The sequence below is a fragment of the Rhinolophus sinicus genome, chromosome 5 (assembly GCF_057876585.1).
Source record: "Rhinolophus sinicus isolate RSI-liver-muscle chromosome 5, RSI-T2T, whole genome shotgun sequence".
Lineage (NCBI taxonomy): Eukaryota > Metazoa > Chordata > Mammalia > Chiroptera > Rhinolophidae > Rhinolophus > Rhinolophus sinicus.
The window spans coordinates 42,303,435-42,321,439 of NC_142505.1; the positions used below are offsets into that span (position 1 = coordinate 42,303,435).

General features: G+C 42.1%; 1 protein-coding gene across 4 annotated transcripts in view; it reads right to left on the reverse strand.

Moving 5' to 3' along the window:
- ATG7 (autophagy related 7) overlaps positions 1-18,005 on the reverse strand; it is a 219,959-nt gene that overhangs the window by 172,249 nt on the left and 29,705 nt on the right. For all 4 annotated transcript variants that reach the window (XM_019732654.3, XM_019732653.3, XM_074312982.2 and 1 more), the window contains 4 exons: positions 17,201-17,317; positions 15,791-15,940; positions 2,208-2,296; positions 486-607 (listed from right to left, as the gene is read on the reverse strand). In XM_019732654.3, the coding sequence (XP_019588213.3) occupies positions 486-607; positions 2,208-2,296; positions 15,791-15,940; positions 17,201-17,317 (478 nt within the window). The remainder of the gene's footprint in view (positions 1-485; positions 608-2,207; positions 2,297-15,790; positions 15,941-17,200; positions 17,318-18,005) is intronic.

Genomic DNA, 18,005 nt, shown 5'->3' on the forward strand with positions numbered 1-18,005 from the left:
ATGAAAAGGAGATAATAGCTGATGTCTAACCACACAGGACTAAATGAAGAATATTAAATGTGGAAAGAGAAATGGCCCTTTTGCTCACTGGTTTACCGTATGGAGACTAGAACCACACACAGCTTTAAGTTTGTAACAAATACGTAAGTAAGGGCATTAATACTTCATTCTTCCTTGAAGAAGGGGCAGGAATAAAGATTTTTATCTTAAGCAAAAAACAAAAACAAAACTAGAGGGGGAAAAAGAAAACATCCTTAAGATTGCCTGGAGGAAATTTCTTGGGGACAGTCTTTGCCTTTGTCCCTGTATGAATAGCAGAGCTGCCCTCTGTTCAAGGGAGGTGTTCCCAGTGGAAAAGAGGTAGGAGACAAATTTTTCTATTCCTTCTGCTGCCTTTGTGAAAGGATGAAAGGAAAGTTAAACCTGACTTGGTTTCTGATAAATGATAATTACATGCATTCTCAAAGACTGGAAAGGCAAATTACCTGGGCTAAACGCCATTTCTGGAAGCTTCACTTCAAAGAGTATGCTGTGGGTGATCTCTCTGACCCCCTGCATGGTTCGGTCCCGGAAGCAGAGAATTTCAACAGATGGGAAACTGCTACTCCTGGTGTCAGGCCCGGATTTTATTTTATTTTTATTTTTTTAAGGAAAGAAAAGAAAGAGCTCACATAAGAACTTCAGAAAGCCCAGTTGGAGAGAATTCAGTTCATTGTAATTATGCTTCCTTGACACCTTGGGGGATGGCCTTAACAGGTGAGAGATTTTGAACACATCCATGTACGCTGCCTTTGTCTAAGTGTTTAGAGGCTGAAGGCTGAATAGGCTGTGATTTCTTTCTAGGTGAGTTTTATATAACAATCACACAGCACATAAATACTTCTGACAAATGAATCTTAAATGCAGGAGAACAAAGAAGTTCTCGACACATTAAAAAGAACCTCTGAGGCATGCATGTGTTCTTCTGTCACCCTTCTCTCCATCTGAACTTAAACCTCTGAAACCACACCTCCATCAGCAGTTAGGAAGCCCATTTGTGCCACATAGACTGACCACCTGGATAAGTAACTATAACCATTGTCCCTCTGAGGACAATCTAGAACTTAGCCAGCTTCATGTTTTTTCAGTGAACACTTTTACTTGAGTAAAGCAGACACAAAGACTTACAAATCTTAACTGTAAAGGAGCTTGTCTCATGGCTTCTCCCAGTTATTAATCACCTCCTTCAAAAGTAACTACTACTCTAACTTCTAAGTCCATAGCTTTTGCCTGTTTTGACCTTCACATAGATGGAATCATAGCGTATGTATTCTTTTCATATCCCACTTATTTCATTCAACATTATGTTTTTTCAAACTCACCCATATGGATACATGTATTGGTAGTTCATTCAGATTCACTACAATGTAACATTCCATTGCAATGAATATACGATTTATTACCCACTTCATTGTTGAGGGATATCTGGATTGCTACCAGTTTTGGGTTATCAAGAATAACACTGCTCTAAACATTCCTGTATGTGTGTTTCGCTTGTATCTGAGAGCATTTATGCGTGTTACATACCTGAGAGTGAAATCGCTGAGCTATAGATATTTTTAACGTAGATACTGAGATAGATACTGCCAGTTTTCCTGCAGTGTTTGAGAGTTCCAATTGCTCCACATCTTCAACACTTGGTATTGTCATTTTTTTAAGTCATTCTTATGGGTATGTGGCAGTATCTTATTATTTCTATTAATGAGTAGTATCTCGTTATATTTTATTTCCTTGATAACTAACGATGTTGAGCATCTTTTCAAATGTATATTAGCCTTTTAGATACCCTCTGTTTGAATTATTTCAGGGTTAGATAAAAGGAGGTTGGTAGCAACAGGAAAATCCTATCTGAAAGCAACCCAAACAGCTGAAGGGAGGGCTGGAGAATTTCAGGGTTGGGATCACTGGTTGCTTGCCCTGCCGTACTCTAAAACATCTTTAGTACAGCATGCTCAGTCTGCAGCAATGTAACAGACCTGTGTAGGGGCTCCCCATTGATGGAAATTGGCTCACAACTGGTTTATTGATTTATCACCTGGTTTCTGTGCCAGAAACAAAAAAATGCATTTGGGAAAACAGATACTGATAGAGGCAGACACACCGTCAAAAACATATAGATAGACAGACTGACAGACAGACACACAACATACACACACACACGTAAATACCATCTGTGGGCTGCTAGGACCAAAAAATTCCTCAAAGGCCATCCAGGGTACTGGGCTAAGTTACAGGGATCATACACACCAATGGTTACCTGTGAACAGAAAAGACTTTCTGAGTGAGTCAAATACCATGTCAGATTCACAAGACAGATATTGCTAATACTTCCTCTTCCGTTTTGATGCTGTTCTGCAAAAACATTAACAATTAGACACCTGGTGAAGGGCGAAAGGGCAGAGAGGAACGCAAAATGATGTCACACTAGACAATAGAACTTCTTGATGGCAGGAGCTGTCAAATTCTTCTCTGCACCCCTGTACCTTGCACTGGACCTGGCAGAGAGTAGGAACTAAATACAGTTGAAAGGGAGAAAGACTGAAAGGAAGACAGAAAGGGAGAGAAGGGAGGAGGTAGGCAGGGAGGACTGTCAACTCTCAGGGCTCACATAGAGAAAATCCTCTCTTAAAAAGACATAATCTGTGAAAATGGCTAATTTTTATACAACAAGAAAAATCAAAGAAGGGCCATTACCATTGTTAAGTCTATATTCAGATCAAATTAAACAGACAGATGCCCCTAATTGCTGACACACATTTCCTCCCACTCCCCTCTCTCCACCTCCTAAAACTTAACCTGCGTCTGGAAAACTTTACTCAATTCCAGATACCATTTGTTCAGTTGATGACTTTCCTTGGCGGAAGCAGTCATTCTGTCCTCTCTGCTTCCATAGCTCTTTGTACAATTGAACATAACATTTTTCATTTTTTCGGTCTCCTTCCTCTCAAAAGACAAAGCGCATCGAGCACCTGCCTCTTGATTTCTAAATACCATTCTCCAATAAAAGGAATCAGGGCTCCTTGGACACATGGCTAATTTCAGGGCTGAGGCACGGGGAAAAACAAGATGAACTTGGAGCACCTTGGATACCAGAAAGGAAGGAAGTGCTCAATAAACAAAAAGATGGGGGAATGTCAAGGGGACACCGGAGCTAATTGAAAGATCTCTCAGTGGCCAAGGCTGGACCAATAAGGGCAACAAAATAACTCACATAGTATTGGATTGTAACCCATAGTATAAAATAAGTCTCTATGAGTCCTTTCGGATATACATAAACAATGGGATAAATAAATACATGAAGGTAAAGGGACAAGTCTTCCTTCCTTACAGAAGATTTCTAAACAGTACATGTAGATACTGCCCACTCCAGGAGTGGGGCTTAATCCTTCTCTTCCCTGAGAGTGAGCCAGACTTAGTGAATCACATCAAAAGAAAAAAAGTAGTAATTTACCGTGGAGAAATCTGGCAAATACTACTTTAACCAAGTGATCAAATTTAACATCACGGGGATGCCTTGTGGATATCAGGTCCCCCCGATATGATGTGATGAAAAGTGCACTTCACCTCAGTGGTATTCTTTCCAAAAACCCATAACCCGAGTCTAATCATAAGGAAACATCAGAGAAACCAAATTAAGAGGCAGTCGACCAAAGTAGCTGACCAGCACGCCTTAAAACTGTCAAGGTCATCAAAAACAAGAAAAGTCTGAGAATCTGTCACAGATCAGAGGAGACTAAGGAGACCTGGTGACAATGCAATGTGGTCTCCTGGATGGGATCCTGGAACAGGAAGTGGGTGTTATTGGAGAAACTGGTGGCATCTGAATAAAGTCTCAAGTTTAGTTTGTAATAATGTACTAATGTTGGTTTCTCAGTTTTGACAAATGTACCACAGTAATGTAAAGCGGTGACATTAGAGAAAATTGAAACAGGGTGAAGATACATGGGAACTCTATGCACAATCTCTGCAACTTTTCTGTAAATCTAAAATTATTCCAAAATAAAAAGTTTATTTTAAAAAAAAAAGACAATGAGCATCTAGAGAACAGAGAGTATCTCCCCATGATCAGTTCACAGACACATACCAGATACTTAGGGAATGCTTGCTGAATAACTAAAAAGGATGGATGGATGGATGGGTGGATGGAAGGATGGGTGGATGATGGATGGAAAGATGAAAGGAGGGAGGGAGAAAAGATGGTTGCAGAGAACCGTAAGTTAATGCACAGGTTTCCATTATAAATGTAGCTGTGGGTTAAATAAAAAAAATGGCAGGTAAGCTTTTGGTTACTCTAGATCCAGCTAGTTCTGTAAGAATGGGATCAGCCCATATATTTACCACAGTACTGAGCACAATGTCAGCCATAAAGAAGGTGCTTAACCAATGTTCAGATGAAAGAAAGACAGAAAAAAAAGTGGGGGAGGGGAGGGGAGGAAACAGGAGGAGAGGGGAAGGAGGAAAAGGGTAGGAAGGAAGGGAAGGACGAAAACATAACACCACCATCGAGAGAGAACCACTATTAACATCCTGGTGTGTAACTTCCCTTAACTTTATTCTTTACATACATATGTTTTTATTATTACAACTTTTAAACAAAAATGGGATCTGTAATGCGGGGTCTCAGCTCCCACTGCCCGCACCAGAACGCAGGACATGGCTAGGCCAAAAAGGAACAACAACGGAGCCATAGATAGGGGAGTCACACCACTATATTCTGGAAGGCAGCCGGTCGAGACACAAGAAGCAAACATCCACCAGTACCCCAACAAGGGGTCTTCCTGCACCAGTATCGCTGGCAGCCAGGCGAGACACAGGAAGTAGGATCCACACAATCCGCAGCATCTGCAATTCGCTACTAACTGCTCTTGTTAGCCACAATCCGCGCCTGCTAGCGCAGCCACGGCAGTTACATTAGTGGCTAATGGCAAACTGGTTATAGCTGATGGCCATCTACTACCCCAGCCAGCACCTTTCCACGTGAGGTTGAGAGCCTGGAAACTGCTCTCTGGGACTCCGTTCCTACAGGATCACACTATACTGTTTTATACCTCTTATTCTATTGTAAACTCTCTTCCATGCCAATAAATGTCATTCTACAACCACGGTCAGGAGTGGCTGAATGGCAGTCCATTGTATTGATGTCCACAATTTTTTTCTATTTCCTATTGAAGGATAATTGAGTCATCTTCATCTGTGCTCAATAAATCTCTGAAAATGAGTTTTACTATTGTCTTATCAGATAATTACTGCACTATTTCAAAGACATTTTTAATAAACGTTTGCTGCCTTCTCTGCTATAAATTGTCTTATTCCTGAAACTGAAGCTTTTTGCCTAGATGCATTTTCATGTCTGAAATGCAAATAGATTCATATTTAATACAATACAAACAGATTCATATGTATGGCCATCCTTTCAGGAAATACAGGATATCTTTATTTGAGATTTCCTTTCTCACAGGGAGATAAAACATCATCAGCTAGGGAGCTTTTAAAAACAGAGCTTGCAGAGACTAATCTGAGTATCCCCCTTACTCAATGAGTGGCCTGAGGCAAACTAGTCCACTCCTCCAGGCCACAGCTTGGTTTCTGTGACTCACGGGGGGAAATAATAGTACCTGCGCCACAGAGATGTAGTGAGGATTAAATGAGATGATCCTGAACCTGAAAAGCCCTGCTCATAGCCCCACAGAGACCTTGTGCTATTCACAAGTCGTTATGAGCGATGCGAATCTCCACGGGTGAGCCTAGCCATGTGTGCCTATAATTCTGAACATGCCCGAGTAATTCTGACGCGGTTGGTCCAGTCCACAGGCCATACAGAAGGTGGTCTTGTAGACAAAAGCAAGAACATCCATGGGGCTAGTCCGCATTACCTTGAGAACTCTGGTTTGACTCAGTCTCCCCACGCTCCCAAAATGTGCTCTGTGCCCCAGCAGCATGGGCACCACCGGGGCCCTGTCAGAAATGCAGCATCTCGGGCCGTCCGCAGCCCTGCTGGATCCGGGGGGTTCCCATGCTCACGGCAGTAGGAGGGTGGCCGCCCCAGTCCTCATCCTTCTCTAGCCCTGGTTCTCACATTTGAACGCATGTGGCAATCGCCTGGACAGCTTTCAAAAATCCTGCTGCCTGGACCCCACTTCCAGAGGTTTTTCCATTGGTGTGGGGCGCAGGTTGAGTATTAGCTGTTTTAAAAGCGCCCCAGGGGATTCTAATGTGCAGCCAGGTTGCAAATCACTGCTTGAGCGTCTTGCAATAGTTTCACAAACTGTGGCCACCACCGACCACCTGCATCAGAATTTCCTGGGAAGCTCTTTGAACTTGCACCACCTGACCCAACCCCAGAGTACTGACACCTAAGTACTGATCCCTAAGTACCGATACCTGCATGTTCAGGGACCTCCCCATGCGCCTCTATGTACACTATCATTTCTGCACTAGCTGCCTGGAGTCTAAGAAGGAGAAAACAAGTGCTTGCTTAAAACAGGGTTCATTGCACCCTATATTTTCCTTACGGTAACAGATTATTTGTTGAACCTTTGTATTTTCTTGGTTCAAAGGCACCATAGATTATAAAACGCACTTTCAAATTGGACAGAAAAAAAAGGGGAATCATTACCACATTGAATACACACAAGAACTGTAAGAAATTCCTGACTTGAGAAAATTTATGAAGAAAAAAAGCACTTGAGAATGGAGAAAATACAGGACACATTTCACATGTTTCTCTTGCTGGTCTACAAGCTCCGTGAGGGCAGGAGCAGCCTCTGTCACATTCATCCTCCCAGCTCTAGTAGCTGGCACAGTACCTGATGCTCAGCAAATATCTGTTGAATAAATAACAGAACTGGTCCATTTCTATAGGCCCCAATATATGAAAAGCTCTCCCCTCTCGCCCATGTTGGGCAGGTAACCTGGGAGGCAGCTAGAGGAGGAAAGGTGATGTCTGACCAACCGAGACCTGAAGCTTACAGATAAAACCACGATGCAGCATTTCAGCCAGTTCCTTTTCCTTTTCCAACATGGCAGGTCCTCCATTCAATGATATTTAGCACTGGGATCCTCCTGGGTGAGAATGTGAGAGTATGGTCTAAAACAGGATTTCCTACGCGAAGCAAGAGAACTCTGAGAATGAGCTCTCTGGCCTACAGCTCCCTCGGAGTAAGGAAGTTGTCTTCCTGGAGCTTTTCTGGTCCAGTTGGCCACCGCCACCACCTGAAACACCTTTTTATTTTGTTTCCCTCAATCGTGACAGACTGTATCTGTTACACAAACTACACTTACTAAGGAATCATTGCTTCAATTTCTTTTTCTATTTTAAGTTCATCAAAGGCATTTACAACTCTGTTACCCAGCAAGGAAAGGGGGAGAAGGGAGAAACGGACATTCCACTTCTGTAACACGTGAGACAGGTTAGAAGGAGAAAAGGGCCTGATGCAGCGAAAACACCAACAACAATAACACTGGCTGGAGCATCAGCAGGTCATGTGCTCTAATCCTGTAGCGAATTGATTTTAAGAACTTGGGGAAGTTCTTTCCTCACCTGTAAAATGAAGGGGGTGAATCATTTTATCTCAAAGGATTTCTTCTAACTCCAGAATGAGTGAACTTTAGAGAAAGTTCAAAGAGAAACAAGTCCTACATAGGTTACAAAACAACACAGACTAAGTTAAGGTTTAATTTTATGCGGTGTCTAAAGGCTATTTAATTTTCACCTTGATAGAACCTAGACGGCACCAATCTAGAAAAGGCCATTCACATAGATTCTAAATTTCAATTTTCAAATATGACTCCATAAACCTGGGCTCTTACCAAATGTCCTGAGTTACTCTCATGCAACCCTCAGCAGTTTACTTAACGTCTCTAAGCCTTAGTTTTCTCATCTATAGGATAACTCTTGCCTGCACTTAGCACAGAGACAAGGCAGACACTCAACAAATGGGAACTGTGACCCAACATAAATAAACTCTATTGTCGTAACTTCACTGACCTCTTTCTTCAGTTTAATCTATCACCATTACATAGTTATCTATCTTCAGTTACAAGATGATCTTTTCTTACATGGCAGAGAAAAGAAAGGGATAAGCATCTAGTATATCAAATATTTTCTGCGTCTAGCTTTTATCTTCTGCAAACGTGTTGGGACTAAGTGGTATTTAAATTATATAAATTAGAATGTTTATTTTACATACGGTAAGTGGATGCCTAATTTCAAATAATGAGCATACTTCCGACAAAGGCAATGAGGTAGGAAGGTAAGAAGAAAAAAAGAAATATATTTTTGAGGAGAAAAGATCAGGAATGAGTTCTTAGAGCAACATGACATAAGATAAGCTACAGAGCAGGAATGAACTGCTGAAGAGAAATCTATCACGTATCCATTAAGGAAGGTCAGCGTGAAAATGCTTTGAAGTAACTCCTACCCACATAAAGCACGCATGAGTACAAAAGGCAAGCATCTGGATAGGAAAATGACAGAACCCATTTGACACTCAGTTGCATACAATTTACTATTCCTTTGAGTATTTAAAAGTGACTCCACCATCGTGAAGTGCCTTAATAACGAAATCAGGAACCTCAGTCATTGAAGAATTATTCAGCATAATACTAGGTAAGCCAGATAAACTATTTGGGTAAATGGATTTTATTTTTTACATGGCAATCAGAGCAATCATTGGAAAGGAGTTCTGGGTTCTAGAACTGGCTTTGCCACAAATTCATTGAGTGACAAATCACTTCCTTTTATAAACAAATCAGCAGAAAGAAGCAAAATGTGATTTTTTTAAAAAAACAATTTTGTTTAGGAGGTTGATGAAATAAATGTTCCTTTCCACTTGGCTGAGAACACAAAATTCATTTAGGTGGTCCAGTCAACGGTCTGGCTATGGTCCAGCCAACAACCGCTGAAAAAGCACAACGTGAGAAAGGAAAGGGGGGGAACTGTCAACTTGAGTGACTTGAGAAATTTCCACACTGACCCATAAAACCTGTTTATCTGATAAATGACTATTACCCAAACATTTGATATAATAGGAAATGCACCAAAGATTACATGTTTTAAAAGTATGAGAGAAAAAAAATTCAAATATCTGATGCACAGTGATGTCACAGATGGCTGTTAAGATGCAAAGATCGCTAAGTGAAAAAAGAACCCCGCTAGAAGCATACCAATGCTATTGCTTCGTCCGAAGATTTCAAAGCCCTAGAATTAAAAGCTAATGTTGTGAAATGACCAAACATTTCCCAAACATCCAATCTTCAATTACTGCCCTGAAGAAAGTAAAAGACTCAAGCAATTTTTCCCAAGATTGGCAATGGGAGAGCGATTTGGGTGTTTTTAATGTAATCACAAGAGCTATTTGTTGCAGCCATGCAGGACCATGACCATTAAGTGGAGTCAATATTTTACTGAGGGAAATAAGAATTTAAACAGGGCCCATTTTCAACTGACCAAATGTATCAAAGTATGTATAACATTCAAAGCTGGTAAGGGTACACTGTTGGTAGGAGAGAAAAGTAGTAGTATTTATCTGCCAATATTCTCAAAATGGGCACACAGCATTGTCCCAAATACAGGTGAGAAGCTATTTGTGATCATTTAGTGGGTCACAACTAGCATTTTTCAAAAAGATAAAGTAGAATAGAAAATAGAGTACATAGCATCTAGTAAAGTACTATTTTGTGGAAGTTTTGTTTCAGTTCTGTTTGTGTGTGTATACATCTAAAGACACACAGACGTGATCATTGAGTCATAATGTAACAGGTGTTTTTAACTATAAGTGATAGTCAAAGAAGTTTGGCATGAAGCAATTGCTTTAATAACCATAAGTCATCCAAGATATAGAGGAAATCAATCAAAGATGCATTTGCAATTGAGCTTTAATTTAAAGAAAGCACCATTACTGAACTGGTAAAACCTTCCTGATGCTTGGGGGCTTCTGCCCTGATAACCCTGAAGATCTCAGAAGGGGCTTCTTCTGCAGGTAGACCACCCCTAATTTCTTCAGGCTTTTTTGTAATACAAAAAGGCAAGAAAGTTAGCCTTTTTTTGGTAAAGGCAAAGTCAGCTGCATAACTCAGGGCCTCCAAATTCCATTTTTTTACAGAATAGCTAGAGACTGTGGCTAGTCCAAAGAAAAGCATTTTCCTTTGAAAATGAAAACTGACAAACTTATTCTAAGAAAACACAGTGGAAACAATTCTAACATGTGAGTAAAACTTGATAAAGCCTGTCTATATCCATCGTCTCTTACTTCTCACAACCATGCAAGAAAACAAGGCTGTTATTTCTGTATCCTTGTACGTGAGGAGGAAATCGAGACTTTTCAAAGGGCTCAGTTCATGAAGTTGCAGTTGGGACCCAAAGTCTGGCCTTCCTGCTTTATCACAACATGAGTAGGAAGCTGTGAGCCAGGGACAAAAAAGCAGATGCTTCTCTTTCCATGATGGCAAGCATTCTGACTGTGAGAGAAAGTCATTCAAGTGTGGCAAGGCTTCCATTCTCCAACCTCATTTCCACTCTCCTCATCTATAAAATGGGAACACTACTACTCACCTTGCAGGGTGTTGGAAGAATTACGGATGGCACGTGTGAGTGACCAGCTCTGTGGGGCACACAGTTAGAACTTAGCTGCTGCTGGCTCGGTGGACAGCGTACCCTCTTCAAGGGCAGGTACTCACTCTCTCACAGCCAGCTGAGGCTCAGGACATGAGTGAGCTGTATCTCTGGATGCAAAAGTCCCACTCTAGCTTGGAACAGAGATGGGCCACACCCTTCCTGACCTCAGCAATCCCACAGGTCCCCCCCAGACAGTCTTAACTCCCATCCTTCCCTTCATCTTCCTCTGAGTGAGGGACCCAAATAGGATCCATGAATAGGTTTCAGTGTTCTGTGGATCCCCTCACAGTAGATATTAGATATGCATTTTTCTGGAACGAGGATCCACTGCTTCTATCAAATTCTCAAAGAGGTTATGTACCACCACTCCAACCCAAATGAAGAACCACTGCTCTAAATTACCCATTGTAGATCACATACCGCCCCCTTCCCTCCAGTATTGTCTCCTGCTGGACCACTAAGCACATCTGTGCCTCACACTAGACGTATACTTTAGGTGCGTAAACAATTTAGGAAAGCCTTTATAAGCTACAGGGCCTTAATCAGACAGCAGAATACTCACATTCAAGAGGACATTTATAATGAGCCACACTAAGAGTGACCTACCACTTACTGATGGCTTCTGTGTGTCAGGCACTGACCGAGGTGCTTCACATGTGAGCTCCAATCCTCACAACAACTCATGCAGACAGGCCGCCATTCCTCCACTGTATTTTACAAGCCAGGCACAATACTACGGGAGGCAGATACAGTAGTGGGAAATCAAAGATAAGGTACCTGCCCTTGTGGAGCTTACATTTACATGGGGAAAAAAGATATTAATCAAAGATCACCCAAGAAAATGTACAATTATAATTTCACTGGGGAGAGCTGGAGGTGGGGGTGGAATAGGCAGAAGAGAAAGGAGAAAGAAGGAGAAAAGAGAGAAAAGTAGCATTTATCTGCCAATATTCTCAAAATGGGCACACAGCATTGTCCCAAATACAGGTGAGAAGCTATTTGTGATCATTTAGTGGGTCACAACTAGCATTTTTCAAAAAGATAAAGTAGAATAGAAAATAGAGTACATAGCATCTAGTAAAGTACTATTTTGTGGAAGTTTTGTTTCAGTTCTGTTTGTGTGTGTATACATCTAAAGACACACAGACATGATCATTGAGTCATAAGGTAACAGGTATTTTTAACTATAAGTGATAGTCAAAGAAGTCTGGCATGAAGCAATTGCTTTAATAACCATAAGTCATCCAAGAAATAGAGGAAATCCATCAAAGACGCATGTGCAAAGGCCCGGTGGCAGGACGACGCCTCAGAGGTGTGGCAGGGTATAAAGCAAGAGGGAATATGGACCACCTTGGGGCTGGATATTCACAGGGGCCAGGCCATGGAGAGTCCTGTATGCTATATTAGAGAATTTGGTTATTATTCTCAGAGCACAAGGAAGATGACATTGCTATGTTTCATTTGGAGAGTGACATGATCAGATTTGCTTTTCAAAGCACTGCTTTGGATGATATAGGGATGGATTGGAGGAAGGCCAGAGCAGACACAAGGAGCCCATCAGGAAGCTACAGCAAGAAAGCAGAGGAAAGATTGTAGCAGCTCAGACTGGGGTGATGGCAGAAAAAATGCAAAGGAAGCGGACTGGGAGAGTTTAGGAAACAAAATCCACAGGATATGGGGGTGATACAGGACAGAGAGGTACTTGGCAGACTGCCCAGATTTCTGGCTCATATCATTGGATGGCCGGCGGCATCATTCCAAGACTGATGCCCAGACTTGGGGCGAAGATCATGAGTTCAGCTTGGACATGGTGAATGTGAGGGGCTGGAAAAGACAAGCAGGCCGTTGGATAACAAGGTCTGGGGCCTGGAGGGGAGTCCAGAATGGAGGAGGTGGTCACAGGCACCGCGGACACCACGAGACCCCCCAGAAAAGAAAACAGGCTGAACAGGGAGAAAGCTGGAGGCCGCCAACCTTTCCCACTCACACGTGAGGACACCAAGGCTCACAGGGGAACAGTGACTTCCCCAGGGGCTTCAAAGCCCTGGGAAGAGGAGGTGGCAGGGAAAGGAGGTAAACACACAGCCAGAGCACAACTGCAGGAGTTCACACTACAAAGGATGCCTATTTTTTTGTAGACTATGGTAAAAACCTGCAAGGAAAGTGCATGAATCAGGAACACTGAAGAGAAACTGGAATTATGTGAAAGAGGGTGAACTAGATTAATGCAGTAAAAGCAGGAATGACTTCAAGTGAAGGGATGCTTAGAGTTCCCAAAAGTCTCCTGCCTTCTGTAATTAGACCAGCCCACAGTGATCTCCCCCTCCTCTCCACATTCGCACGTCAGGTGCCCATTGAGTACCCGGCACCCCACTAAATGTAGAGGATACAGTGTGGGGTAAAACACGATTTCTGTGCTAAAGCTGTTTCACAGGCTGGTGGGGAGAGGGGGCAGGCCGATAAGCAAACCAACAATGACATTAGCGGTCGGTCAGTGCCAGGAGAGAGGCTGCCACCGGAGCACAGCAGAGGGATATCAAATATTGGATAGAATCAGCCAGTGCTTCCCAGGGGGCGGGGGTGGGGGGCCCTGGCCAGGTAAAGGAAGGGAGACAGAGAGAACGGCATGTGTGAAGGCAGAGGTGGGGGGAGTGTGGGGAGTTTGGAGAGCAGAGCAGTAGCCAGACACAGGAGGCGTCCTGATCGAGGTGAGGCCAGAGTGATGGGCAGGAGCCGGGTTCAGAGAGGCCCTGAGCGCCGAGCTCATTGATTTCACCTGGATCCTGACGTCAACAGGAACCACAGCCGGGTTTTAAGTACAAGAGTGACATGAAAATGCATTGGGCCTGCAGTAGGGTGGAATGGAGGGAACGTGGGGACCACAGATAGGGAGGTCTGCCAGGAGGCCAGCCAACACCCACCAGGCCAACACCTACCAGGCTGACAATCTGCAGAGCGTCTGGTAGAACAAGACAGGGCAAAGAAAACAACCAAAGCATCATGCGTGTCATTTCATTGGTACTTCTCCTGTTACCTGAATGTCTAGTTAACTTTCCACAAGTCAGTGTCTCTTCTCCCCTAGAAGATTATACCATGAAAACAGGTATAACCATACCTCACAATTTCTGGCCCATAGGATGTACTGAACATAGGTGCTGAGCAACTCTAGTCTTTCCTGAGATGTGACCCTAACCCAGTGAAGGGCTCTATGCCTGAACTTGGCAGGCGGTTGGTCTCAGGGTCACCCAGAGCACTTCTAAGGAGACTCCAGAGATTTGCTCAATCTTTGAACAGGCGCTACTGTTGAGGAAGAAAGGAAGTGGATGGATACTGAGCACCTGCTACGTGCTGGGCATTTTATTCACATCATCATGTTTAATTTTCACAAAGCCTTGTCGGAGGTGGTATTACCACCATTTAACAGATAGACTAAAGTGAAGAAAGATTATGCACGTTCCCTGAGGTCACCGAGTTACTAAATAGCAATGTTGAGTGTCAAATCCAGATCTGTCTGATTCCAAAGATCAGACAAACCCACCTCCACCCACACAATGCGAGAGTGGGATGGAAGAAAGCACACAGGCTTTGGAATCAGACCAACTGGCCGTGTGACTTTGAGTCTCATAGTCATCAAATAGAAAATACAGATACTAATAACACCTATTTCACAAAGTTATGACAAGATCAAGTATGTGAAAGCCTCTTTTAAGCTGTAAAGTGCTCTGCAAATTGTTATTATGTTGGTCGAGGTGCACTTTGGGGGAGGACCACTTATTTACCACACCCAACCTGAACTACAGATGCTTTCAAACACAGGCCATTTCGCCCTGCCTGCTCTCACACTAGGACCTCACTCTAGACTGGACTTTAAATGCTTAATGGTTGGTCTTGTTGCTACTAATTTAGCTACAGTTCTGTGAAACTACCTTGGGGGAGAGAAAATAATTTTAATAAAAATTTAATCCTGTCATCAATTTAAAAAGGGCTCCCTCTAAAAAAGAGTGCACTTAAAAAAAAAATGTTTCTTAAGTTCAGGCTAAGGAATAATCAGGCCATCAGTTAAAGGTCTCTCTTCTCTGCTATAGCTACATGGCTGCTGAAATTATCCCACTTGATTTCATAACTTCATAATACTAATCAATTTTTAATTTTTAATTTACAATCTCGTGTATGGCTAAGATGGCTTACTATATATCTCGTCATTTCTAAAAGACACTATCAGTACTCTTTCATTCACTGAAAAATTTTATTGAGTGCCTCAGACACTAGACACATAGTTCGACAATATGCAGACACAGATACATGAAGAACCAGTCCCTGCCCTCTAGGAGCTTACAGACTAACGCGGCACAAAAAGTAATTTGTACAAGGGAGTACAGCAGTAAATGAGGATCAAGGAGTAAGTGCCATGAGATCAGAAAGGGAGAGATAACACATGGCCCCCCCATGGGAAGGCTTCATGGTGGGGGAGGATTCAATAAGGAGAGAGAATTTCTTAGGATTTTCACAGGTAGAGTATGTTTTGGGAAGATGATACAACTTGAGGATAAAGAGAGGCATTAAAAAAAATTCTAGATATATTTGATTAGGGGAGCTGTCTGGTGAAAAACAGACGAGCTTAGTGGGAGCAATGGTGTATGAGGAAAATAGTGCAAGATGAGGCAGGACAGGTAGCGTGGAGCCAGAGGGAAGACATCATTAACTCTTGATCAACCAATTCTACAGTGAACATGAGCAGTTTGAGGAAGGTTCTTCTGTAGTGGTGGTGTGCCAGATGCAAGCAAGAAGACTCCAGGAGTGAGAAAATCAAGGCCTGCACTACAGTGGAAGCTCTGGGAATAAATTAAAACATAGATACAAAATATATCAGGAAGGAAAACTGAAATAACTTTATCACTAATGCGAAGCGAGGAATCCAAAATTACTCTGTGGTGCAACAGAGCTAGGAAAATCTGAAGCAGGAGCTGATCTGGGAACTGCAGGGTGGGAGACGGTGAAGATAAGGAAATGTTACGAAACAGTCTTTGGAGGGCTAAAGAAATCTAAGTGAGTTTGAATTTTGGGGTAGTGTATCACAACATGAACAATGGATTTCTTTTTACTGGATAACAAAATGATATTCAAAGTTTCTCTGACCTTTGTCCTATGACCTTTGAAGAAATCATTGTAGTGTTTAAGTAAGGAAACCAGCACCATATTCTCATCATACTTGATCAAGAAGTAAGGTAGCGCTGGGACTCCTTCTGTTAGACAAAGATCGTCGTATGCACGCTCAAGGGCTTGAATCTGAAAACAGGAAATACTGAGTTATCCTCCAGACAATTACACATCTCATTCTCAGCTACTAAAAATTAACATAAAAGGTACTTTTGAACCAGAAAACTGGAAATGACTGATCACAGCTGTTATTCTTTTGCAGCAAATGAACATAAAAATGCCCCAAATAACACCACTTCACTTTTATATAACATTTTCCACGTGCATGGTGTTGTGTCTTAGGGGTACAAAGGGACATTTTATGGAACAGCGTGGTGGTTCTCTCAAATGTCAACCACCAAGGTTGAGAGAGGTTATCAAACATGATTTCTCTCCTGTGATAACCATGCACAAATTTTACCACAAAACTTTCCAGCATCTGTAACAGGTTTATTGAGACATACTTCACTTACCAAACAATTGATCCACTTACAGTGCACAATTCAATGCTGTTTTTAGCCTGTTCACAGGATTCTGCAACCATCACCACAATCAGTCATTTGAGAACACTTTTGTCCCCCCTCATACCCATCAGGAGTCGATCCCCACACATAGTCCTTTTTCCCCACTTATTTCTCACTGGGAAATTAGTTCCACAAAATCACAACTTTTGATTTGTCTTAGTAAATAAACATTATTATTTTTTAATCAGTGAGGGCTGCTCCCTGGCTTTCCAATTCAGAGTTTTAGCGACTGATGTGCTTCGTGAGTTCAAATCATCTTGCCACTCACTTTTTTGCCTCAACAACAGTCAGAATTCTTTGGTTTAGGGTCTATTTTCTACCTTCCTGATGATTTTCATTGCTCTTCTCGGAACCATCCCTAAAGACCTTATTATCTTTTTCAAAATGCGAAGACTAGCTCAGCATATACCATTCCTGATGCAGAAGTTCTGCAATGTGGCACGAGGGAAGGACAATGTCTTCTATTTGGCTTCCAAGACTCTCTTCCCAACGTATACTGATTGTCTTATGACGCCCACACTGAAAGTAAAGGACGCATTTTAGCAAATTCTTAAGTGTTTTAAAATGTTCCTATAATTCCTCCCTAGTGGCTTAGAATTTCACCAAATGTCACTGAAAACCTGGAAAATTATTGCTCACTTACTCCTTCAAAGTCATTTTACAAACATGTTGTAAGTAAATCTGCTCTTGGTACCAGCTTTGGAGGATTCCACAGTGACTGCCTCTTCATCTAGACAAGTGCCTATTTGTTTTTAGAATGTACTAGGTAAACTACTCTTGCACATTACACCCAATTTTACCTACATTTTGTTTTAATTATTGATACCTGTTTGGGTGAAAACCTTTGATCCAAGCCCACTGGCCCCTGAATGAGGGGAATACTCTCGGGAAGACAGAGAGCAGGGGAGCAAAACCAGTAGTAGAAGTGGTACTTCTTTAGATCCTGGAAGAAAGAAAAATAACATAAGATATCAGAAAAGCCCCAATGACTAAACTGAAATGCATCTATTAATAATGTAGCTTCCCTTAGCCACGTAAGACAGAAAAACTGATGCACACAAGATATGACCAGCTTGTCAGTAATTCTCATCTCCAACAGAACTCATGATAGGACAGTGAATTTCTGTCTTTACCCCAAAACACTCCCACATACTACACACAACTATATCACGATAAACGTAATATACTTTTTCGGCCATGTGCTAACAGAAAGTGTTCAGTAAGTAACTGACATTATCATCATCATTGTTTAATACACGAAACAACCCTAAAAGGTTAACTATTATCATCCCATTTTATAGATGGAAAACTGAAGCTTAGAGACGGGTGAACAACTTGAACAAAACAAAGATAGTAAGAGATTGCATCTTTTGGGGGATGTGTGTGACTGATCCCCCACCAGGAGAAGCAATGCAGGAGAAGGGACGTGTGACACTGTCCTAGATACTGTTCGCACTCAGGTTGAATGCTCTTGCCTCTGAATTCCTGCAGCATTTGTGGCCTGACTGACTCATGTGTAGGATCTAATAGTCATGCAGCTATTTGACGGCTGACCCACCAGCTGGTTATCACTGACCACTATGTGGTTTATTTGGCTATTTTTTTTCTTGAATCTTGCTATGAATAAAAAG